At 38.0% G+C, this 25944-nt stretch overlaps 1 protein-coding gene across 1 annotated transcript; it reads right to left on the bottom strand.

The window, feature by feature from the left end:
• Positions 1-665: 665 nt before the first annotated feature.
• On the bottom strand, positions 666-2275 carry LOC138887539 (uncharacterized). The gene is made up of 4 exons (XM_070169299.1): positions 1901-2275; positions 1630-1774; positions 909-1405; positions 666-806 (listed from the first exon to the last, which is right to left on the bottom strand). Exons 1-4 carry the CDS (start codon positions 2273-2275, stop codon positions 666-668), a joined length of 1158 nt encoding a protein of 385 aa, XP_070025400.1.
• Between the last annotated feature and the right edge of the window lie 23669 nt (positions 2276-25944).

The raw sequence follows: 25944 nt of genomic DNA, 5'->3' as shown, positions 1-25944 counted from the left end.
ATTCCATTATTTGAGATCTTATGGCCGAGGACAATGCCCTCTTCGACCATAAAAGTGGCATTTTCCTAGTTAAGCACAAGATTTGTCTCTTCACACCGGGCTAACACTTTGTCAACATTCTTCAAACACTCATCAAAAGAGTCATCCGCAACACTGAAATCATCCATGAACACTTCTAAGAAGTCCTCCACCATGTCGGTAAATATAGCCATCATACACCGCTAAAAGGTAGCCGGCGCATTACACAAACCAAATGGCACCCTAGAAAATGCAAAGGTGCCATACGGACATGTGAAGGTGGTTTTCACCTGATCTTCCGGAGCAATCAAAATATGGTTGTAACCTGAGTACCCATCCAAAAAATAGTAGAAGGTACGCCCAGCAAGTCTATCTAGCATCTGGTCAAGAAAAGGTAATGGAAAGTGATATTTGTGGGTCACTTTATTCAGCTTGCAGTAGTCCATGCACACCCTCCATCCGGTGACAGTCCTGGTGGGAATCAACTCATTTTGATTATTGGTAACCATAGTCATACCACCCTTCTTCGACACACATTGCACGGGTGAAGTCCAAGAACTATCCGAGATGGGGTACACAACCCCTGCATCTAACCAATTGATCACCTCTTTTTTGACAACCTCTCGCATAGCCTCCTTCAACCTCTTTTAATGTTCCACGGAGGGCTTGGCATCATCTTCAAGTATAATATTGTACATGCAAAAGGCAGGGCTTATTCCTCGAATATTAGCTAAAGTCCATCCAATTGCCTTCTTTCGTATTTGGATCACCGCCAATGTGGCATCTATCTGCATGTTAGTAAGACAAGAGGAAATAATAAAAGGTAAAGTTGAACTAGGGACCAAGAATTCATACCTGAGGTGTAAAGGCAAAGGCTTCAACTCCAAAACGGGAGGTTCCTCAATTGAGGGCTTTGTTGGCGGAGTCTTTCTGTTCTCAAGATCCAAAGAGAGCTTACGGGGCTCATAATAATAAGAGCCCATTCCGTGTAAAGCATTGACATACTCCACCCTACCTTCATCCTCATTCACATCAAGGTTCAACAATACTGCTTCTAAAGGATCCTCCACATTGATCATGGCACTAGTATCATCAACTATCACCTCTGTGACAAGATCCACAAAAGAGCACACTTCAGTACTATTCGGCTGCTTCAGTGATTTGCATACATGAAAGATTACTTTTTCATCACCCACCCGGAATGTGAGCTCTCCTGCTTCCATATCAACCAATGCCTTCTTAGTTGCTAGGAAATGTCTTCCCAAAATTATAGGCACCTCATAGTTGACTTCGCAGTCGAGAATCACAAAATCAGCAGCCAAGATAAACTTGTCCACCCGGATAAGAACATCATCAATAATACCAAGCAGCCTCTTCATAGTTCTATCTGCCATTTGCAATATCATTGAAGTAGCTCTCGGTTGACCAATATCCAAAGTTTTGAACACGGAGTAAGGCATCAAGTTTATGCTTGCTCCCAAATCACACAATCCTTTGCAAAATTCGCACTCCCAATGGTACATGGAATGGTGAAAGCGTCGAGATCTTCAAGCTTTGGACCCATAGAGTGCACAATTGCACTTACTTGATGAGTCATTTTGATGGTCTCACAATCCATAGATCTCTTTTTTGTCACCAAGTCTTTCATAAACTTGGTGTAACCCGGCATTTGCTCAAGATCTTCCACCAAAGAAACATTGATTGGCAAGATTTTCATCATCTCAATAAACTTCTTATATTGGTTTTCATTCTTTTTCTACACAAGTCTTTGAGGGTAAGGTGGAGGAGGCCTTGGAAAAGGAGCCTTGGCTTTAGGCACAACCATTTTTGGCATGTCTATTACGTGTTCCCTAGACGAGTTCACGTCATTTTGAGTCTCCACCTCATTATCATGAATATCAATTCTCACTTCCTCATTCATATTCTCTTCACTCACTTGCTCATCAACTATAGGAACATCATCCTCTTGCACTTCAACCTCATCACTCACAACTTCCTTTTGCTTGGAGGTATTCACATCACCACCTCGACCGCTTCTTATGATCACCGCTATTGCATGCCTGGTATTTTTCCCACCCTTCGGGTTTACTACCGTATCACTAGGTAGAGACCCCTTAGGGCAAGTATTCAAAGATTGTGAAATCTGGCCAAGTTGAACCTCCAAGTTTCGAATTGAAGTATTGTAGGATGCCAACTGGGTATCAGAGTCGGCATTCTTTTTTATCATTTGTTCAAACATCATCTCGATCCTTCCCATCTCATTGTTTGATGAGCTAGGACCTTGGACGGAAATGGAGGTGGGTTTTTTGGTTGTTTATACATCGGAGGTTTTTGAAAGCCTTGCCCCTGATTCCCTTGGTTTCCATTATTCCAACCCCCTTGGTTGTTGTTTCCTCCCCAATTGTTGTTGTTGTTGCCACTCCAGTTGCCCTAGTTGTTCTAATTGCCCTAATTCTGATTGTTGTTTCCCCAGTTGCTATTTCCTTATTGGTTTTGATTACCCCAATTTCCTTGGGATCTCCATTGTTGTTGTTGGTTAGGAGCATTGCCCCTTTGTCCTTGGTAATTGTTCACATACTGGACTTCTTCACTTTGCTCATCATACCCATCATCTTGGTTGAAACTACCACTACCCTGCTCATATTGATCCAGACTACTTTGACCTTGTTGACCTCTTTTTTGCCTCTTGTTGACCAATATATTGACAACTTTCATAGCATTTACTTGTCTTGGCGCTTGAACTTATTGCAATTGAGCTTTTGCCAACTGGTTCATTATTGTAGTTAACTCTGCTATTTCCTGGCCATGGTCGTGGAGCTCTTTGTGTCGGTGAATGATAGTGGGGTCACCCTGTGGCACGTTAGCTCAACTTTGCCAAGTTGAGGAAGTATCCGCCATCTTATCCAAGATCTCACACGCCTCAACATAAGGTGTGTTCATAAAATTTCCCCATGCTAGCTGGTTCACTACCCACTGATTGGTCGTGTTAATGCCACGGTAGAATGTTTGCTGAATTATTGCTTCGGTCATATCATTGTTCGGATATTCTTTCACCATTGTCTGATACCTTTCCCGGATCTCATAAAGTGGTTCATTAGGTTCCTGTTTGAAGGCCAAAATCTCATCTCTCAATGTCGCCATATGCCCCTACAAGAAAAACTTAGCTATGAACTTGTCCGCCAACTCATCCCATGTAGTGATGGAATGGTTGGGAAGTCTTTCGAGCCAGTCCAAGGCTTTCCCTCTAAGTGAGAAAGGGAACAACCTCAATCTCAATGCATCCTCCAACACATTCGTCTGTTTGCTTCCCCATCAGGTATCCACAAAGCCTTTAAGATGTTTATATGCATTCTAATGGGGAGAGCCTAAGAAATACCCTCATTGGTCCAATAAAGTCAACATCACATTTGTAATTTGAAAATTGCCCACCCAGATCCGGGGTGGGACAATTGCACTTGCATATCCTTCATTTGGAAGCACCCGATGAGCCACTCTTGGAGGAGGCAGGGGAGTTTCTGGAATGTTGCCATTGTCCTGGTGGCCTCTTCCTTGACCTTGAGGTACTAGAGGTACCTCATCATCACCATTATCATCTCCATCCTCCCCTGGGAGAACATTTCCAAGAGGATTATTGTTCACCATTTTGTACCTGAATTGATTACTCACAATGTTAGTAAAATAGAAAGAAAGAAAAACAGGACACAAAACTAGCTGGATAGATAACCAACACCGTTTAGCTCCCCGGCAATGGTGCCAAAAAGTGATCGGATCCAACCCTATACCACTATGAAATGGCAAGAGAGGTCGATGCAGCTTTTATCCGAAAGGTCGGGATCAAATCCACAGAGAGCTAAGATAGGTTTGGAATTGGGTTCCTATCTAATCTAGCAATGTGCGATGTTCTTAATTGCACTTCCAATCATTCTTTGTTTGCTTACTATTCTACTTTAATACTAATGATGCAGGAAAATAAGCTAAGTATGATATTTTTGTAGGGTTTTTCTTAATTGATAAAAAGGGACTAGGGAAGTGACTTATACCTACGTGAGTATCTAACGGGATCTAAAACTTAGGGCAAATTTGTTATAATTGGGATCATGATATAGCCATTGCACTTAACTACTCACTCTATACCTCTCGGTAGTTTGAGTGACTTTGCCCTAATTGGCTTTCTCAAGCTCAATTGGGTGTTCAAATAATGCAAGCAAAATTGGCTCAAGTCGGGTATTACTACCTCTAAGTTTAACCCTTTAATTGGGGCTATCAATCTCTTGAATGCATCTCAATTCCTTGTTGGCCTGAATTTTCTAGACTTAGCTCTCTTTCTCAAGAAGATCCTAAGTCAAAAAGGCACAAATCAGTGTTTGCAACCACTAATTCAACATTTAAAGCATAATTCAAGCCAAATATGATTCACCCATAAATATTTAAGCCCTAAAATAGAAGACCCATTAAATACCTATACTAGGGTTGAGCCACAACCCTAGCTAATGGGTTTAGCTACTCATAATCAAAAAAGAAATCAAAGATTTAGATGAAATATAACCCATAAAACGTAATTACAAGAGAAGAATGTAAGATTAATGGTTAACTAAACTCTAAAATTACTCAAAAATCTAAAAATGACTGCTCACGTACTCTTCTAAATAATAGATGCCCTAAAAATCTGAAAAAGAACTGTTTATACACAGTTAAATTTTTCAGACAAAATTTCCCCTACGAGGTTACCACTAACAACAGAAAATGGACCGCCACAACGCCTAAGACTACCACGGCCACGCAAAAGCAAGCGCAAACCGCAGTCTTCAATTTTGAGCTAAACTTTAGCTCTCTAATTCTCACTTCCGCTGAGGGCGATAACTTAACTGCGTCCGTGCAAAAGCTACCGCTTCCACTTAATTTCACCGCGGGCAGCGGTGACTTGTTAAGCCCAAAATACAACTCTCTGAACCTTGCCACCACTGAGAGCGTAATTAAGACCGACTCAGCGGTGGACCCTCGGCGTCCGTGTCTGTTTCTTCACTATCAGCGCCCTTCTGACTCAGCTTGGAACTTGTGCAGGTTTCACTCCTTTATAAGCTGGTTTTGACTTACTTATCTCTTTTTGACCAAACACTGCAAACAAGCACAATAAGTTAGCTTTCGGGACTACTTGTACACATTTTAATCCAAAACTTAAGCAAAAAGGAGCAAAAAATAAGTTGTCAGCGCCCTTCTGACTCAGCTTTGAACTTGTGCAGGTTTCACTCCTTTATAAGTTGGTTTTGACTTACTTGTCTCTTTTTGACCAAACACTACAAACAAGCACAATAAGTTAGCTTTTGGGACTACTTGTACACATTTTTAATCCAAAACTTAAGAAAGAAGGAGCATAAAATAAGCTAGAATCCCTAGTTATCAGGGACCGTAGGTGCGAGCTCCGCAGGAGCAGAAAAGAGGTGCATGTGCCTGAAGGACCACAGGTGCGGCTTGAAAAACCGCTTGTGCGATGCTGTAGGAGTAGTAAGGCGGCCGCATATGCGAGGGGTGTGATGTTAAGTGAAATTCGCAGAAGTGTATATTTTCCGTAGAAGTGCAGGTGCACTTATGGGATTGCATGTACGGAATCCCTGGGGCAGAAAGTATATAAGTTTCCCTTCGCGAAATTTGACCCATTCCTCCATTTTTTAAGTTGGGATTGAAGCTTTTGGAGGGTTTTGAAGAGGGAATCAAACAGAAACGTATTGAGGTAAGATTTTTGGACTTAATACTCGTATCTATGATGATTCTTAGTTGATTAAGCATGAAAATTGGGGAATTAGGGCTTGAAATTGGAGAGTTTAAATTGGGGATTTGAATGGTCATTTGAGGTCTGATTTTGATGATTTTGGTATGTATAGACTCGTGAGAGGATGATGATTCTAGTTTTGCAATTTTCATTGGATTTAGAGATGTGGCCCGGGGGTCAAGTTTGGCCAATTTCGGGAATTTTGATTAAATTTGATAATTTTCGCATGGGCGTTGTTCCTTTGGCATGTATTAATGATATGATTCTAATTTTGGATAGATTAAGGGTGATTTGAGGCCGAGTCGAGCGTCAAGGGCATCATGGTGTAGATTTTTGTTCAGTTTGAGGTAAGTAATGATTGTAAATCTAGTCCTAAGGGTATGAAACCTCGAAATTTCGTGCTATATTGATAAACAAGGTGATACACATGCTAGGTGATGGTCTTGTGGGCATGCACCCGTAGGGATTGTGACTTGGTCCGTCCCGTGGCAACTGTAAAGTTGCATATTTTAAAAACTCTATATGATATCTATGTATTTTAGAAATAATTCTGTTAACTTGGGCTGAATGCCATGTTTGGGGCCTTGTGCCGTACTATTTGGACCCTCAGGGGTATTTTACTACTATCCTCATATTGTTTGATTTGAAAGCATATCCTCAGTCATGATTTTTACCTGTTTATTGTTTGATTCAGTTTCATTACTCTATTTTTAAATATATGAAAGTTGTTTGGGTGGAGTTTCCTAATTTTCCACTGAAAAGCCCAAGTGGCTTGTGAGGTTGATGATTGAGAGAGGCCGAGGGCCTGATGGTGAGGATTATATAATTATAGATCGGGTCACATGCCGCAACGATATATATAGATATATATATCGGGTTGCACACCGCAACGATATGTTGGATCGGGCTGCACACCATAGCGATATAGCGCTTGGCCTGTAGGAGCCCCTCTGGAGTCTGCACACCCACAGTGAGCGCAGTCGACTGTATATATATTTATGGATCGGGCTGCATGCCGCAGCGGTTATCATAAGGTACCTATTGAGCGTGAGTGCTGAATGCGAGCACAGATTGATAAGAGTTGAATCACGAGTGACTGAGAGGCTTGCCCAAGGGGCTATACATATATATGAGCAATACTTTGCCCGAGGGGCTTGTTTTTATGAAATTATTGTTTTCACTCTTCTTTTATACTAAGCCTCTATTGAAAATGTTGAACAAATGTTTTAAAAACTCTCATTGAAACTGGAATTTTTACAAGATGTTCGGAATTTAACTGCTGATTTGAACCTTGTTATTTCCACTAAGGTTTTTATTTTATGATATGTATATGACTTTTAAATGTCCGTCACTGCACTCAGTCTTTATTTACCTTTAGTACTTACTGAGTTGGCGTACTCACATTACTCTCAGCTCCTTATGTGCAGATTAAGGTATTTCTGAACCCGGTAGCGGGTGTTGATTACTCAGTGGCAGGTTCATCGGAGTTAGCAAAGTAGTTGTCTGGCGATCGCAGCCCTGTTTTACACCCTCCTTATTCTCCTTTAGTTGTATTCAGTGATTTTCTCGGCCATGTTGGTCTTGATGTTGTCAGATGATAGTAGTAAATGCTCATGGCTAGTGACACCCCGATGTCGGGCTTTCTTTCCACACTGTTGTTTTGTTTTAAATACTTTATAGAGGTTTAGTGTTAAAAAGATTTGATTTTATCCTAAGAATGAGAATATTGATTGGTTTTGAGATTGTGTCGGCTGGCCTAGTTCCATGATAAGAGCCATCACGACCGGGTTGGTTTTGGGGTCGTGACAAGTTGGTATCTAAGCCTAGGTTACATAGGTCTCATGAGTCATGAGCAGATTTAGTAGAGTCTCGCGGATCGGTATGGAGACATTTGTATTTATCTTCAAGAAGCTGCAGAACCTTTAAGAAAAATCTCACATTCTTGAATTCTTATCGTGTTAATCCATTTATTCAGCCAAAAGCGTAACTCTTTGAATTCCTTTCATGTATTTGAATGCGCACGTGAGCGTTCGGTATCAACTGTGCATCGACAGCTTGTGATTTCCATAGGTGAGGTGCGAGATATGATTTTAGCATGTTGATAATGGGCCAGTCTAGAGGACTTGAGGCCGGGTTTGGTCTATGGCTGGAGTGTTGAGATTTTGATTGTGTAAGCATGAACATTTGGGAATTATGTGTCCGTTTGTGTCCTTATTGGTGGGATTCTATGACTGTATGACTATGTGGTAAGTGTGATTTGACGGTGAGATGTGTTCAGATTGTTTGACTGTGACAAAAAGAATTGGCTGGAGATGTAGCACGAACTATTGAGTGTTTGACTTCTGTCTTAAGTTAGCATATGGCCTCGAGTTGTGAGTGTATTGAAGGACATCTCATGTAGTTTAGTTGAGAAGTGAAATGGACCTTCATATTGTGTTATGAGTTCCTAGTGATGTATTTTGGGCTAATCAATGCCCCAACAACATTCTTGTATTTGATTAACAATGTATTTTAGCCATATTTGGATTCCTTCATTATTGTGTTCATTGATGACATCCTGGTGTACTCTCATAGCTAGGAGGAGCATGTTCATCATTTAAGAGTTGTATTTCAGAGATTGAGGGAGGAGAAACTTTATGCAAAGTTCTCCAAGTGTGAATTTTGGCTCAGTTCAGTAGCATTCTTGGGGCACGCGGTGTCCAGTGAGGGTATCCAGACGAGTGTGGAGAGAGCTTTCAGAAGCTCAAGATTGCTTTGACCACAGCTTTAGTATCAGTTCTACTATCAGCTTTCGGTTCTTATACCGCGTATTATGATACCTCGAGGGTAGGTGTTGGTTGGGTTTAAATACATGAGGGTAAAGTGATTGCGTAATAGCTATGACTATGGGAAGGGTATAGAGAGGTATCAGTATGAGGCTAAGCAGGCGGGGTTATTTCCTGCGGGGTGTCCTGAGGGAGTGTGATCCTTATGTTGTTTGTGGTAAGTCCTCTTTTACCAATGAAATATGTGTGTTGCAATTTGAGGTTGGATCGCGTATGATTGTGGGCTTGAATATTACAAGGGTAAATGCTAGATTTGCAGATGATTTGAAATACTAGATGGTTTGTGCTACACGAGCTTATCAAAGATTTAGTTTAACTTACTATGGTAGTATGTCAGTAATACATAGGTGGGTATTGTGAGTTATTGTGTGTTTTTATCTATGGCTTTGAGCCAAGTGGGGAGTTTGTTACTGATCAGTTGATTGCACGGTTATGTATTGTATGGGTCTCAGTTTGAGGTATACTTGTGGATCGATTATGACTTGCAGAGGTTGATATCGAGGATGACTCGAGTAAAGGAAATTCTGGATAAGGGTTGTGTTATGTTGTATGTGCATATGAAAGATGCTGGATGAATTAGTTAATGTTGTAAGGAATGTAACGGGTATGGAGTAGGATATCACTCGGCTGCTTAGAAGGATGAGTTACTTCCTAGGATATTGGAGTGCTAATAGAGCATAGGTCGCTTGGACCATTTGATTAGTTTAATTGAGACCTGAGTAGAGTGGTTGACTCTCAAGAATGTTCTCATGGATTCAAGATTTATATGTAACAATTGGGAATTCTTCAGGATGTGTATCTGGCTAGAAATTGGGACTTACATTGGAAGGCGTCAAGATTTATGGCATTTCTATATCGTAGCGCATCCTATATTTCGGTATCAAGGAAGGGAAAGGATAGCTTAAATCCATAGGAAGTATCTTTAGAGTAAGTAATTGAGTTGTGTTACTTTTGGGATGCTTAAGAGGAGCATTTAGCGACTTATGAGCCTTAGACGGTGTAGTTTTATGTTTGGGTCTCATGTGGTGAGTCTGGGTCGAGGATTGCGGTATTATGGCGAGGAGATGTATCAATTTGGAGGTAATTCAGAAGGAATTTGGATAAATAAGATAGCTTGGTAGTATGTCAGATCGGTATGGTAAGGGATATGATTAGTTCTCTGGGTGCTTGTGAGGTAATGAGTTTCTACATGTGTTTCGGTGACCTGTGTAGCTGGGTTGAGTTAGAAGGAATCAGTCCTGATGGTTTAGTTTTGGTGCGAGAGGGATTCGGAGAGTTCTTGATAGTTTCTACCACGGTTAGAGATGTATATTTTCCATTGGCGTGAGGAGCAAGTGATGTATATTGATCTTCTTCTAGATGGGATCAAATGGAAAGTTCTTGGCTAGTTGAGCACGTCGTTGCTTGTGGCTTAGAAAGGATTATAAAGTTCTCATATTTAGCATAGGATGGCATGGTATATGTGGTATGTTGTGTAGGGTTGAGATTGGCATGTGTGAGGTCACAGTTTAGTTCTGGAAGGAAGGTCATAAATTTTGAGGCAGCATGGGCAATTTTAGATGACTAGGTAAATGATATCACTAATTTGTGTGGCTTGATGAGGGTATATATTTCATAAAGGGTCAATGTGCTCGGGTTAAGGATACTTCATTAGTATTGCGACACTCTCTTGTTTGATCGACAGTTGATATTCGAGGTTGCTTGGTACACAAAGGAATTATAGGAGTATCCCTCGTGGAATGATTGGGTATTAGAAGTGTGTTATATATTCGAGCGGTGGAGTTAGGATTAGATATAGTGATTTGTGCGCTTTACAGACTTCGAGACTAGGAGTTCTCATAAATAGGTTGTTTCGTGGTTGTGGACTGTGAAGATGTGGGCAAAGCTAGTCTGGTGATGGTATGTGTCATGATTCAGTCATGGTGGACTTTCGGAGAGTTAATTATATATTGTGGTTGTCCAGAGTTGATTTAGGGTTCATTGGTAGTCCCAGTATGGATGTCTGTTATGCATCGGGTCGGAATTATGGACTCCGAGTTGCTATTGTTGAGGGATGTACCGTTCGATTGTCATTGAGCTTATTCATGTTCTGGAGTGATCTAGGATTTACCCTTATGCTTTGCGAGGGGTTGTGATTGTTGGTTCTATGCACATATGGTGCGGTTCTATTTGGGCTTTATAACGAGATTTGAGTGAGACGGATATTTGTGTATTGCATGACGATTGCGCATTGGAGATGTTCTTTTGGGCTGGTACGGCATTGCGTCATTTGCTTCTCTGTGGTTATGGTGACTTACTTTTGGTACTAGACATCAAGTTACGCATGATTGTTGATTTGTAGCATGGTGACTTGAGGTGTTCCATAAGGATCGGTGTTTGGATAGGGTCGCACATTGCAGCGAAATTATATGGAGGTATGATCCTTCGAGTTAGATTAGTGTGTTCTGGTTTTTCAAGGTTTGATGTGTTGTTAGCGTTGTGTTGTGGTGGTACTGGTGAGCTTGCGGTACAACTCTCTCATTCGAGTTATTTTTCCATGATTTAGGTACATTTGGATTGTTGCTTATTGGTGTGCGGGTCGCACGGGTTGTGGTTTTAGATTGTATCAATGTGTTATGCCACTAGAGTAGCCGTGTTGGATGAGAAGAGGTCATTGGGATCTTGAATGAATACTATCGGATTCGATTTCAACATGTTGGAAGGATAATATTGAGATTCGGCTTAGAAATTTACTATAGTCCTTGCCGAAGAAGAGGGAGCTCCATGACGGGTTGATATGAGGAGTGGTTATGACCTTCTGCATGTTTATTTCATCATTGGCAGTATACAAAAGTGTTGGAATGAGGCTTTGTTTGATAAGAGGGTTTATTACCGGTATTGGGTTGTTTAAGCAGCTGTTGTGATTAGAAGTTATCGCTATGAGTGGTTGAGTTATGTGGTGTATCATGTGATTACATCTTGGGTTATAGTTATGGTTTGTTACAACTTGTTCGGACTTAAATAGTGTATAGATGTGAGATTCTAATCTTATAGATAATTTCGGAAATAGAGATTTGGTTATAAGGTTATGGATAGGGTGAATAGTGAAATTCCAGTTATGTTGTGTGATCGGACCTATATAGGATAGGGTGACATGGGATTACCACCCCCAGGAATATGCACGGTAAGGTTATTAAGCGATTTAATGGTCTTCCGAATAACTCTGGGCACGTTCGAGGACGAACGCATGTTTAAGTGGGGGAGGATGTAACGACTCGACCAGCCATTTTGAGCATTTACACTTCGCTCGCCAGTTCTTGGGCATGGCTAGCCCCGTATGATATATTATGACTTATGTAAATCGTCGGCTTTGGTTTTCAGGTTAATCAGAACAGATATGGAAGAATGATTCTCAGTTTGAAGCTTTAAATTTGAAAGGTTTGACCAAATTTTGACTTTTTAGTATTTGATATCGGATTTGGATTTTTATGATTTGGTTAGCCCCGTTAGCTGATTTTGGACTTGGGAGTGTGTTCAGAATGTAATTTGGAGGTCCGTGGTAGATTTAGGCTTAAATTGGCGAAAATGGAAATTTGGCGTTTTTCGGTCGGCAGTGGAAATCTTGATATCGGGGTCGAAATGGAATTGTGGAAGTTGAAGTAGGTCCGTTGAGTTATTTTTGACGTGTGTTCAAAATTTCAGGTCATTCGGATGAGGTTTGATATGTTTTACATCGTATGCGAAATTCAGAAGTTTTGGAATCCTTAGGCTTGAATTCGAGGGCGATTTGGTGTTTCGATGTCGTTTTGAGTGTTCCGAAGGTTGGAATAAGTTTGAATGGTGATAGGTGACTTGTTCGTATTTTTGGTTGAGGTCCCGGGGGCCTCGGGATGATTTCGGATAGTTTTCGAAAAGTTTGAACTTGAGAAATTGCAGCTGGTGTTGCTGCTTCTATCATATCCACACCTGCGGATTGGGGACCCTAGGTGCGAGCTCCGCATGAGCAGAAAAGAGGCGCAGGTGCATGAAGGACCACAGGTGCTGCTTGGAAAACCACAGATGCGAGGGATGTGATGTTAAGTGAAATCCGCAGAAGCAGATATTTTCCGCGGAAGTGGAAGCACAGGTGCGCTTATGGGATCGCAGGTGCGAAATCCCTTGGGCAGAAAGTATATAAGTTCCCCTTCGCGAAATTTGACCCATTCCACCATTTTTGAAGTCGGGATTAAAGCTTTTGGAGGGTTTTGAAGAGGGAATCAAGGGGAAACATGTTGAGGTAAGATTTTTGAACTTAATACTCGTATCTATGATGATTCAAAGTTGATTAAGCAGGAAATTTGTGTAATTTAAGGGTGAAAATTGGGGAATTAGGACTTGAAATTTGAGAGTTTAAATTGGGGATTTGAAGGGCCATTTGAGGTCCGATTTTGATGATTTTGGTATGTATAGACTCGTGAAAGGATGAGGATTCTAGTTTTGTAATAGTCATTGGATTTCGAGACGTGGTCCCGGGGGTCGAGTTTGGCCAATTTAGGGAATTTTGATTAAATTTGATAATTTTTGATATGGCTGTGTTCCTTTGGCATGTATTGATGATATAATTCTGATTTTGGATAGATTTGGGTGATTTGAGGCCGAGTCGAGCGGCAAGGGCATAACGATGTAGATTTTCGTCCGGTTTGAGGTAAGTAATGATTTAAAATCTAGTCCTGAGGGTATGAAACCCCGAAATTTCGTGCTATATTGATAAATGAGGTGACACACATGCTAGGTGACGGCCGTGTGGGCGTGCACCAGTAGGGATTGTGACTTGGTCCGTCCCGTGGCAACTGTAAAGTTGCATATTTTAAAAACTCTATATAATATCTATGTGTTTTAGATATAATTCAGTTAACTTGGGTTGAATGCCATGTTTGGGGCCTTGTGCTGTACTGTTTGGACCCTTAGGGGTATTTTACTACTATCCTCACACTGTTTTGATTCGAAAGCATATCCTCAATCGTGATTTTTACCTGTTTATTGTTTGATTCAGTTTCATTACTCTATTTTTAAATATATGAAAGTTGTTTAGGCTGAGTTCCCTGATTTTCCGCTGAAATACCCGAGTGGCTTGTGAAGTTGATGACAGAGATAGGCCGAAGGCCTGATGGTGAGGATTATATAATTATAGATCGGGCTGCACGCCGCAACAATATATTGGATCGGGCTGCACGCCGTAGCGATATAGCGTTTGGGTTGTAGGAGCCCCTTCGGAGTTTGCACACCCACAGTGAGCGCAGTCGACTATATATATATTTATGGATCGGGCTGCATGCCGCAACGGTTATCATAAGGTACCTATTGAGCGTGAGTGCTGAATGCGAGTACTGATTGATGAGAGTTGAGTCACGAGTTACTGAGAGGCTTGCCGGAGGGGCTATACATATATATGAGTGATACTTTGCCCGAGGGGCTTGTTTTTATGAAATTACTGTTTTCACTCTTCTTTTATACTGAGCCTCTATTGAAAATATTGAACAAATATTTTAAAAACTCTCATTGAAACTGGAATTTTTACGAGATGCTCGAAATTTAACTGTTGATTTGAACCTTGTTATTTCCATTGAGGTTTTTATGTTATGAGATGCATATGTCTTTTAAAATGCTTGTCACTGCACTCAGTCTTTATTTACCTTTATTACTTACTGAGTTGGTGTACTCACATTACTCCATGCACCTTGTGTGCATATTCAGGTATTTACGAACCCGGTAGCGGGTGTTGATTACTCAGTGGCAGGTTCATCGGTGTTAGCAAGGTAGCTATCTGGCGATCGCAACCCTGTTTTACTCCCTCCTTATTCTCCCTTAGTTGTATTCAGTGATTTTCCCGGCCATGTTGGTCTTGATATTGTCAGACGATAGTAGTAGATGCTCATGGCTAGTGACACCCCGATGTCGGGCTTTCTTTCCGTATTATTGTTTTGTTTTAAACACTTTACAGATGTTTATTGTTAAAAAACATTAATTTTATCCTAAAAATGAGAATATTGATTGGCTTTGAGATTGTGTCGGTTGGCCTAGTTCCATGATAGGCGCCATCACGACCGGGTTGGTTTTGGGGTCGCGACATTTGCACAACCTCATTATTGCGAATTTCTTCAACCTTGACGTACATTTCTAACATTTTTATCACAATAAATTCTCGGTATTAATCCGGAGTCCCCAAAAAATCTCTTAGAGTTTTATCGTCTTCGATGTAAAACTCAACATAACAAGCAATTTCTTGCGGAGTCACATAATACGGATATCTTTCGGTTATTTTAAGATTCACTAAATGTTTGTTCACACTCATTTTATTACATATCAACGATACCAATTTATCATACTCCATTGTAAGTGGCAACTTAACATGAGACTGTGGAGATAAACTATAGCTTACTGAGTTATTCGCCACCACAACCTCACCCCCCTCACCCCTAGTATAATGAAACCCTAATTTTTCGCTCTTTAGACATTATGACAAAATGCAAAACAACTTAACAAAGAAAAATTTTAGAAGACTTGAAAATATTTATGAATACATTTTTACAAAATCCTTCACCTCTTTAAATAAGGCAAAACCAATCCGGGGGTTCAATTATTTGAGTATAGCGTCTTTTAAAAAAATACTATACCCAGTTGAATTATTATTATGTCAGTTAAGCACGGAAGAATTATTTGTCGGCCCGCTTCATATGTATAGTGTTTTACTAAAGAACACTATATATATAGCATTTTTTGAAAAAAAACGCTATACTTAACTGGCCAAACGACCGTTAAAGTATAGCGTGGTTCCAAAAAATGCTATATAAATATATTTTGGTCACTAAGTTTTTTTCCCACATATTTTTGTTCTTTAAGTCCAAAAGAACCACATTTTGGTTCCGTACAGCTTCAAGGTACATCTGCCCGCGCCCGCATTTCCTCGGAGTCCCCCTCTATCCCCCTATATTCATTTTTCCTTCCTTCTGTAGAAATGATGTATAGAATAGTTAAGACTTCTTAGTAGCTTTTGACTTGTGGGTTTTCAGGTTTTGGGAATTATTTCGTACATTTCAGAAGTGATAATTGTATATAGGGCTGCTTATCGTGCGAATTGGGTGGTTATTTACTTTTAACGGTTTGACTTATTAGTTATCGACTTTTAAATGTATTAATATGCTAGCCACCCGATAAGATATTGGGCGGATTGGTATCGGTTTAGCTTTTATTGGACGGTTATCGGGCGGTTTATCGGCCTAATTCAATCAAAATAAAATAAAATTTTCTATAATGGGAAAGTAAACGTTAAACGTTCCCAACCAAACACCAAAACATGTGTTTTGAGTTCTGGAAATGAAAAAACTCAGAATCAAAACCAAACAGAGAAAGATGCAAATACTATTTTAGTCTCTCGTGAATATCTCAAAGGCTCGTGTCCGAACGCATCGGTACAAATGAAGAAAAAGACAAACTCATTAGTATTTTCTTTTAATTCAAATGGGAATTTTTGACCTTTTATAATTAACACTAATAGTAAATGGACATTGGCCTTAGTCCATATGAAAGTTTTCCAATTAGCCATTGTTAAAACAAATGTTCGCCATGCTTAGAATTCTGGGATGCCTTAAAATCCGGGAAAATTTGATGAAGCAGTGGTGTAACTGGTGTTGTTATCTTGTTTCAGACAACAAATTCTGTCTTTTGTCACAGTTAGATGACTCCTTTTATTTGGGTTTCTTTTATTCTAATTCACTTTGATAGAGTACTAGAGGAAGAAGGGTTTTTGATTATTTAATATGTATATGGGTAAAAATAAATTTTATATGTATATATATATATATATATATATATATATATATATATATATATATTTCTTAACGGGTTAACGGATTATCCGTTAAGAAAATTGAATAATCCACCCCCAAATCGATAAGTCGTTAATAAAAAAATTCAATTTGTTGCTCGTCCGTTAAACTGTTAACCTGATACCAATAAGTCATTAAGCTTCGATTTCGGTTCGGTTTTGAACACCCCTAATTGTATATGCCGAGTGACATTCAATTGCTTATTAGATATTTGTTACTGTTAGCAGTCAATGTTCATGCTTTTGTTTCATTTTCGCAAAGTGTTAGGCTTACCTGGTCGTAGAGACTAGGTGTCGTCACGACGGTTCACGGTGGGAGAAATTGGATCGTGACAAAAATATTACTAATATTAGCCACTTAGTTATTTGTAGCAAAAAAAAATTATTTTTTGAGTGGGTGTTATTGAAATAGATTGAATATATCTTAAAGAGTTTAAATCTCAGTTTTGGAATGATTTGGTAGAGTTTTGAGGTGATTAAATTGAATATTCGAAGTACAAGATGAATATGGAAAAGATGTTGTGTGTATCACACTATGTATCATTTGTGTATCACATATATATCATAATTGCATCAAATATGTATCACACATATATCCATGTATATGTATGAGATATGCGTGATACATGTTTGATAAATATGTCGCAAAAGAATTTTTTAAGCACGATTTTAACTACGAATTTTAATACCAATCCATCCAAATCACCTCCAATCTTCCTTAAATTTTGTATATTGAGTCATCTATATGTTTTCAATGAATTTCAACCATATCCATTGAAAAAGTCCCTTTTTGCTTAGATTTTTGAAATCTTGTTATTTTATTTTATTTATATTCATCATTTTGTTGCTACCTCATTCATGAAATATCCTTTCATTCTTGCATCTAATGTTGCTGATCACGCTTAAAAATATAGAAGAAGATCTTTGCATATCATTCTTGGAGAGAAATAATCTTTATTTATTTGAGTTTTAATTTTTGTATGTGCTTGACTAGTTTTGGTAAGTCTATGATTAATGGCTAAAGGTTGGTAAGTTAGGACTTTTTGGGACATTTCCGTAAGATTTTCATTTATTATTGGAATTGAATCCCTAGTAAATGTTTGAAAGAAAAAATGAAGGATTTTTACCTACCTATATTATATATGAAACTTATTTACCCTCCCTAATTAAGTTTTAATTTAATTACATGGTCATCTACAATTTACTAATTATATACAAATTAGTTTTAAATGAGTATCCCTTGATTGTAGCCTTTTAATTTAGTAAATCCCGAAAAAATCCCACAATTCTTTACTTACCCAAACAAACCCAATATTTCTAAAGGATTCTCCTCTTTCTCTCTTTGAAATCAACCCTCTTTCTACACCGATTCTACTAGGTTTTTTCTTCTAAAACTCATAATTTTCTCTAACAATGGCAAAAAAAAGAAATTAATTTTTTATTGATTTGAATTTTGTCATAGCTGGAGTTTAGAGCTCTTTTGTGCTTCCCCTTTTCTTGTTGGTTATGATGGCGGGCTACCAGTAGATGTATATTAATTATTTTAACTGTCAATCAATAAATTTTGAAGGTGTTTGACTCTCCACCATTGATAGTCATTAAAAAGTTTTGAAACTTTGAATTCAAATTCGAATTTTCAAAAAATATTTTTTATTTGGATTGGGTGATATTGCAAACGATTGAGAATATTCTATGGAGTTTATATCTCGATTTGAAGGTATTTGGTGAAGATTATATTAAATTTGGCTAGATTTTTAGATTTAAATTCGAAGAAGAAATAGAAGAACACACCACATACAAAATATATACAAAAGACATACAATAACGAGCCCAATAATTTTCCACAAATGGGGTCTGGGAAGGGTAAGATGTACGCAACCTTACCCCTGCCCTTGAAGGGACATACAAAAGACATATTGTATAAAATTTATATAAAAATTATATTTAAGTTGTATGATATTGTAGTTATATTTAATTAGGTAAGAATGATGTATGAAAGTTGTTGATAAGTTGTATAATGTATAATTAGTTGTATGAAATTTGTTTTAGTATGTATGTTTGTGTAGATATATCAAATTTTGTATTAACTTTATATAAAATTTATTTTTAATTTGTATGTTGATGTGCCAGACATTATTCTTTTCTTAAAATAGGTAATTATGATAAAGAGACAAAAAACTTTCGCTAATTATGGCTTAAAATAGGTCACATACAACTGGAAGGCGTCTTATTTAGATGGAAGGACAATTTGAACTTCGTTCCTTTCAATTACGCCCTTTTCCAAGCAAAGAATCCCCAAATTTAAGGCACTAATAATGAATTATATATAAATTATAAGAAAAACTTGTTTAGGACAAGTAATATATAAAACTTGGATAATTTTAGTAAATAAGTTTCAAATATTGTTTAGGAAAGTTAAAAGCCCAAAAGGAAATCGTTTAGTACGCTACATATGTATTAACCTCTAGACTTTCGGCGCATGATTGTGCATGCATGCTATCTTGCGCTGATCGGACATGGGGAGAGGACGACTAAAAAGAATGTAACAAAGGTTCAATTAGCAGAATTCATCGCATCAGGTAGTAGAAATGGGAATTTGGGAAGGAATTGTGGAAATGATTCACAATTAGGAACCCTAACGTGCGGCAGAGGAACACCAGTTCTGTAGGATTGAGCACTATGTAGGTGATATTGCAAACGATTGAGAATATTCTATGGAGTTTATATCTCGATTTGAAGGTATTTGGTGAAGATTATATTAAATTTGGCTAGATTTTTAGATTTAAATTCGAAGAAGAAATAGAAGAACACACCACATACAAAATATATACAAAAGACATACAATAACGAGCCCAATAATTTTCCACAAATGGGGTCTGGGAAGGGTAAGATGTACGCAACCTTACCCCTGCCCTTGAAGGGACATACAAAAGACATATTGTATAAAATTTATATAAAAATTATATTTAAGTTGTATGATATTGTAGTTATATTTAATTAGGTAAGAATGATGTATGAAAGTTGTTGATAAGTTGTATAATGTATAATTAGTTGTATGAAATTTGTTTTAGTATGTATGTTTGTGTAGATATATCAAATTTTGTATTAACTTTATATAAAATTTATTTTTAATTTGTATGTTGATGTGCCAGACATTATTCTTTTCTTAAAATAGGTAATTATGATAAAGAGACAAAAAACTTTCGCTAATTATGGCTTAAAATAGGTCACATACAACTGGAAGGCGTCTTATTTAGATGGAAGGACAATTTGAACTTCGTTCCTTTCAATTACGCCCTTTTCCAAGCAAAGAATCCCCAAATTTAAGGCACTAATAATGAATTATATATAAATTATAAGAAAAACTTGTTTAGGACAAGTAATATATAAAACTTGGATAATTTTAGTAAATAAGTTTCAAATATTGTTTAGGAAAGTTAAAAGCCCAAAAGGAAATCGTTTAGTACGCTACATATGTATTAACCTCTAGACTTTCGGCGCATGATTGTGCATGCATGCTATCTTGCGCTGATCGGAAATGGGGAGAGGACGACTAAAAAAGAATGTAACAAAGGTTCAATTAGCAGAATTCATCGCATCAGGTAGTAGAAATGGGAATTTGGGAAGGAATTGTGGAAATGATTCACAATTAGGAACCCTAACGTGCGGCAGAGGAACACCAGTTCTGTAGGATTGAGCACTATGTAGATGAAGCTAAAACAGGATCTGGGGAGTTTGAGTCATAATGTGAGGAATTCTACACCTCAATCAGTTGCTGTGAAGATTGGTATGGGAAATTCAGAAGAAATTATTGTTCCATTGGTCGATACTATTCCATTAATGGAAACAGTGAATAATCAGAAAGAGAAGAGTATAATAGTATAAGAAGTAATAAAATCAAGGAATACAGTTACTACAAGCAACACAAAGCACATGGAGGAGCAACAAGGTAAGAATCAGAATACTATAAAGGCACTAGGTCAAGAGGCAGCAAAACCAGAGTTGGGAAAAACTGAGGAAAATTGGGCAAATCTATTCACTGGCAATAAACTGGCTGCAAAAGGAATGGATCTAGTGTTCATACCACCTACCATTCATGATGGAGTAAAGAAATTGCAGTTACAACGGGAGGAGATGGATGTGGAAAATACGAAATGGCAGAAGGCTATAATCTTGTATGTTATTGGAGATTCACCTTCAATAGGAACCATGAAGAGATTCATAGCAGCACAATGAAACTTTGCTGCTAAACCAAAAGTATTTTTATCATAACGAAGGGTATTTTGTTATACTATTCAATAACATGGATGATAAGAATGAAGTGTTGTATTCAGGGCCACATACCATGGGATCAAAGCCATTAATTTTGAAATCATGGTCGGCAGATTTTGATTTGTATAATGAAGTTCTTAAGACTATACCATTATGGGTTAGTTTTCCTAATCTTCCTTTTAATTGCTAGGGAAGGATGACTCTAAGCAGAATTGCTAGTGGATTGGGCTGCCCTATCTATGCTGATGAATGCACAACCAATACAACCAGGATCTCTTATGCCCGAGTCCTTATTGAAATGGATATAAGTAAAGAGCTACCCAAATGTATTAAAATTCAAGAACCTACAGGGAAGGAGTATGAACAATTAGTGGAATATGACTGGGTGCCACAATATTGTAAGAAATGCTTGATGGTGGGACATGATTGTGATGGAGAGCAAGGCAGAGCTGGGGCAGCTAGGAAGAATTTTCAAGGAGAGCAGCAACAACAAAGATCAGTAATGCTTAAACAACAAGGAAGAAGTAATACTGTAAATAGAAATATGCAGCAGGCAAAGAATGCAAAACCAGCAACTCAGTGGGTTGCAATAGGGCCAGTAAAGTAAACAGGAAAGGAAACAGGCAAGCAAATAGTTCATGTGCAGCAGATTGAACTTCAAGAGTTAAATAGTGATCAACAAGTGTGGATAAAAGCAAAAGGTAGAGGAGGACTAACAAGTCCAATTCAACAAGTTCTCACTACTAACAATGGTTTCTCTCCATTAAGAGAGGAAGCACTGGAAAGAAATCTAAGATGGGCAGATGAAGATAATGTTGGAAGTAGTATGGGAGCAGTTGAAGGAAAAGCACCACCCAATCCAAAATCTATATGAAGATAGCTACATGGAATGTGAGGGGTTTCAATAAGGTGTATAAGCAGAAGGAGATGAAAATTTTCTTGAAAAATCAAAAAATTAGTCTTATAACAATAGTAGAACATAGAGTGCAGGATAATAAAGAAAAAGAGATTATTAATAAATGTGCACCAGGGTGGAATTGGTGCTTAAATAGATCAGTTGGTGATAAGGGAAGAATATGGGAAGAATATTGTTATCTTTTCAAAAAAATAAAAAAATAAGGGAAGAATATGGATTCTTTAGGATCCAAATAGTATTCAGTTTACTTTGATTTATTCGGTTTACTTTGATTCAGACTCATACTCAGTACATTCATGGCATAGTTCAAAATAGCAGTTCTATCAAGCAATTTGCTTTTACAGCTATTTGTGGATTGCATACAGTTGCTCACAAGTGTGATATGTGGGAAGCATTAAGGAGAATAGACTCCCAGATGACTAACTCTTGGTTAATCATGGGAGATTTTTTTGCAGTAATGGATATTGAGGATAGGGTAAATGGTATAATAGTGTAGGAAAATGAGATCAAGGACTTCAGAACTCTGATGGAGGATTGCAGACTGAATGAACTTAATACTGTGGGTAGATCCTATACATGGACAAACAACCATGTCTATAGCAGAATTAACAGACCCATTGTTAATGCACACTAGATAATGAACATGCCACAAATGTAAGTTAATGTGATGGATCCTCAATTTTCTGATCACTCTCCATTGTGTATAGAGCTGGAATAAAAAATGGAACCTAAAGGGAAACCTTTCAAGTTTTTCAACTGCCTAGCTGATCATCCAGATTTTAAAAATATAATTATAGATATATGGGACAAGGATAACAGGAATATGAAAGGTATCTGGTACAATTTGAAGAATGTCAAAGCGGCTCTTAAAAGTCTGAACAGAAAGGAGTTTGCCAGTACAAGCAAGGTGCAACATCTAAGGAAAACTTTAGCTAACATACAACCTTAGATGAGAACCACTACAACAACTGAAGACATGTTTGAAACAGAGAGAAACACAAAGCAACCATTGGAAAAATGGAGCAAGATAGATGAGAGCATATACAGACAAAGATCTAGAATTCAATGGCTCCAATTGGGAGACTCCAATATAGCCTTTTTCTTTGCAAGCATGAAAGGCAGAGTAGCACAGAATCAACTCAAATTCCTAATAGCTGAAGATGGTAGATTGATCAACACTCCAGAAGATATTGAGCAAGAAGTAGTGGGGTTCTATAAAGGATTGCTAGGAAGATCAACTAATAGCATACATGCTATTAATCCTAGTATAATGAGGAAAGGACCAGGACTTACAAGATCTCATCAGTTACAACTTATTACTCATTTCACTAAAGAAGATGTGTTGCAAAGACTGCAGGGGATATGAGATTCTAAGGTACCAGGTGGGGATGACTTTAATGCATATTTCTACAAAAAGACTTGGCACATAGTTGGTGAGGATATTACACAACCTGTGTTGAAATTTTTTGATGAAGGATTAATGTACAAGCCAGTAAACAATACATCAGTTACTTTGATCCCTAAAGTGAAGAGCCCCTATTCTATCAAGCAGTTCAGGCCAATATCCTGTTGCACTATTATATACAAGATTATTTCCAAAATGCTCACAAGCAGGCTACAACCAGTAATGGGATCCCTAGTAGATATGAGTCAAGCAACATTTGTACCAGGTAGAGTGTTGAATGATAATATTCAATTGGGGCATGAGCTTGTTAAATGTTATGGGAGAAAAGGTGTATCACCCAGATGTATGGTCAAGATTGATATGCAGAAAGCGTATGATTCTATAGAATGGAGTTTTCTTGAGCAAGTTCTCACAGAAATGAATATTCCAGGATAGTTTCTCTCATGGATCATGACATGTGTCACTATAGTGTCCTATTCTATAGTTTCAATGGAAAGCCAACAAGTCCTTTTGATGCCAAAAGAGGAGTTAGACAAGGAGACCCATTGTCACCATATCTCTTTGTTCTATCCATGGAGTACCTAACTAGAATTTTAAAGATTCTCAAGGAGAAACCTGATTTTAACTACCATCTCAGGTGTGAGAAGCTGAATATAGTCCAACTCAGTTTTGCAGATGACTTGCTGTTGTTCTGTAGAGGTGATGTGGTATCCATTCAGCTGTTATATGAGTGTTTTGATCAATTTTCCAGATCCTCAGGTCTGATTGCAAACTAAGACAAAAGCTTTATCTACTTTGGAGGGGTCTTAGAGGAAATCCAGCAGCATATCATTCAATGCATAGGATTCTTTATAGGCACTCTACCTTTCAGATATTTAGGGGTTCCATTGAGTACTAAGGGGATATCTATAACTCAATGACAACCTCTACTAGACAAGATGTTAGTCAGAATCAAGCATTGGACAGTAAAATTTCTATCATATACAGAAAGGTTACAATTGATCAAGAGTGTATTGTTTGCTATTCAATCATTTTGGTCACAAATCTTTCCTCTACCAAAGAAGATTATTCAAGGAATTGAGACAATTTGTAAAAGATTTCTCTGGACAGGTGAAGTTGAAAGCAGGGCTAAAGCTTTAGTAGCCTGGAAGCAATTGTGTTGGCCAAAGTCTGCAGGTGATTTGAACATAACAGATATCCTAATATGGAACAGAGCTACTTTAATCAAGCAACTATGAAATCTGAATAAGACGAAGGATCGTTTGTGGATACAGTAGATACACACATACTATATCAAACAACAGGTAATATGGAATATGAATGTAAAGCAAACTTCTTGGCTCACTCGAAAAATTCTTGGTGCTGCAAAATACTTGAATGAAGCAAATATAGGAGTGGAAGAGGTGATGAATATGAAGAGCTATTCCATCAAGTACATATATGATAAACTCAAAGGTGAGTTACCTAAAGTTGAGTGGAAGAGACTAATTTGTAACAATACCAGTAGCCCAAAATGGTTTTTCATCTTGTATTTGGCGATTCTTGGAAGACTATACACGAGGGACAGACTTTTTAGTTGGGGTATAACAGTCAGTTTAGATTGCTTGCTATGTGAAAGAACATCAGAGAATCATGATAACCTTTTCTTTAAATGCAATTATTCAACAATATGAAGGAAATTGCTATAATGGCTGGGGATAACAAGAGATGTGAAGAGATACAATGGGCTGTAAGGCATGCAGCAGGCAAGCAACAAATATCCACAATATATAGAATCCTTCTAACTTGCACTGTGTACTACATTTGGAAAGAAAGAAATTGGCGAATATTTCGTGGAAAACAAAGAAGCTGCAAGGAGATGACCATAATAATAGTTCAAGAGGTGCATTGTCGAGGAATTTTGAATTTTAAACTAGTTAGAAAATTACAGGATTTTAATTTTACCCTTAGATTGTTATAGCAAAGTAGTCGTGTAGTAATGAGGACACTAGATTTGGGGTTGTATGTCCAAATCTAAGTGAGTATTTGATAGGGTTGTTACTATACTTGTAAATATTTTCGTGATAATAATAAAATTTAATTACCAAAGTAATGTAGAGGAGATTTTAAGGATGAAGAAACAAAGTACCATTAAGGTCACACACATATTCAGAGAAGGGAATACATTAGTAGACCACCTTGCCAATTATGCTCTAGATGAAGGAAATACTGAATGCCATGGTTTCTGGGATATGGACTCAAAAGGAAGGAGGATTATTAACGAAGATAAGATGCAATGTCCTTACATAAGGGTGAAGGTTGCAAGGAATTAGGAGGACAAGGGGAAGGATCAAAGTCAAAAAAGAGATAAATATGGAGTGGAACATAAGCAAATTGAGGAGGAGAAAAGGACTGGACATAACTGATCAGCAGGGTCCAATCCTATGGGAAGAGATCTTGATGATCTTCTATTATACTAGCATTTGGTGTTTTTGTGCAGGAATTGGTAATGTGGAAATAACTTATCATGATTGTCAATTTCAATGGGTGGTATTAGTACATGGTACTCAATCCCTTGAAAGAGATATCATGATATGGACTAGCAGGGAACATAGGATCAGAATGCCCAGCTCTTTCGCATGGGCCAGTGAAGTTGAAGCTAATGCACAAGTTGTGATACACTTAAAGTATCACAATGCTTATGACTTTCACTTCTGCAACATTTCGAGACAACCACTGCTAAAGAACAAAAACACTACAATAATCGAGCACAACAAGAAAGGCTAATGGGATTGAAAACACATCCAGCATGGGATGCTCGCATGGGGTGCTCGCGTGACCGCAATTCCTTGGATATACAACCAACATGCTATACAAGTTTATAATGTCGAGGAGAATCTGGACATTAAACAAAAGCCT

The sequence above is a fragment of the Nicotiana sylvestris genome, chromosome 3 (genome assembly GCF_000393655.2).
Source record: "Nicotiana sylvestris chromosome 3, ASM39365v2, whole genome shotgun sequence".
Lineage (NCBI taxonomy): Eukaryota > Viridiplantae > Streptophyta > Magnoliopsida > Solanales > Solanaceae > Nicotiana > Nicotiana sylvestris.
Note: the sequence above shows the minus strand (reverse complement) of the source record. Positions and strands in the feature narration are given on the sequence as shown.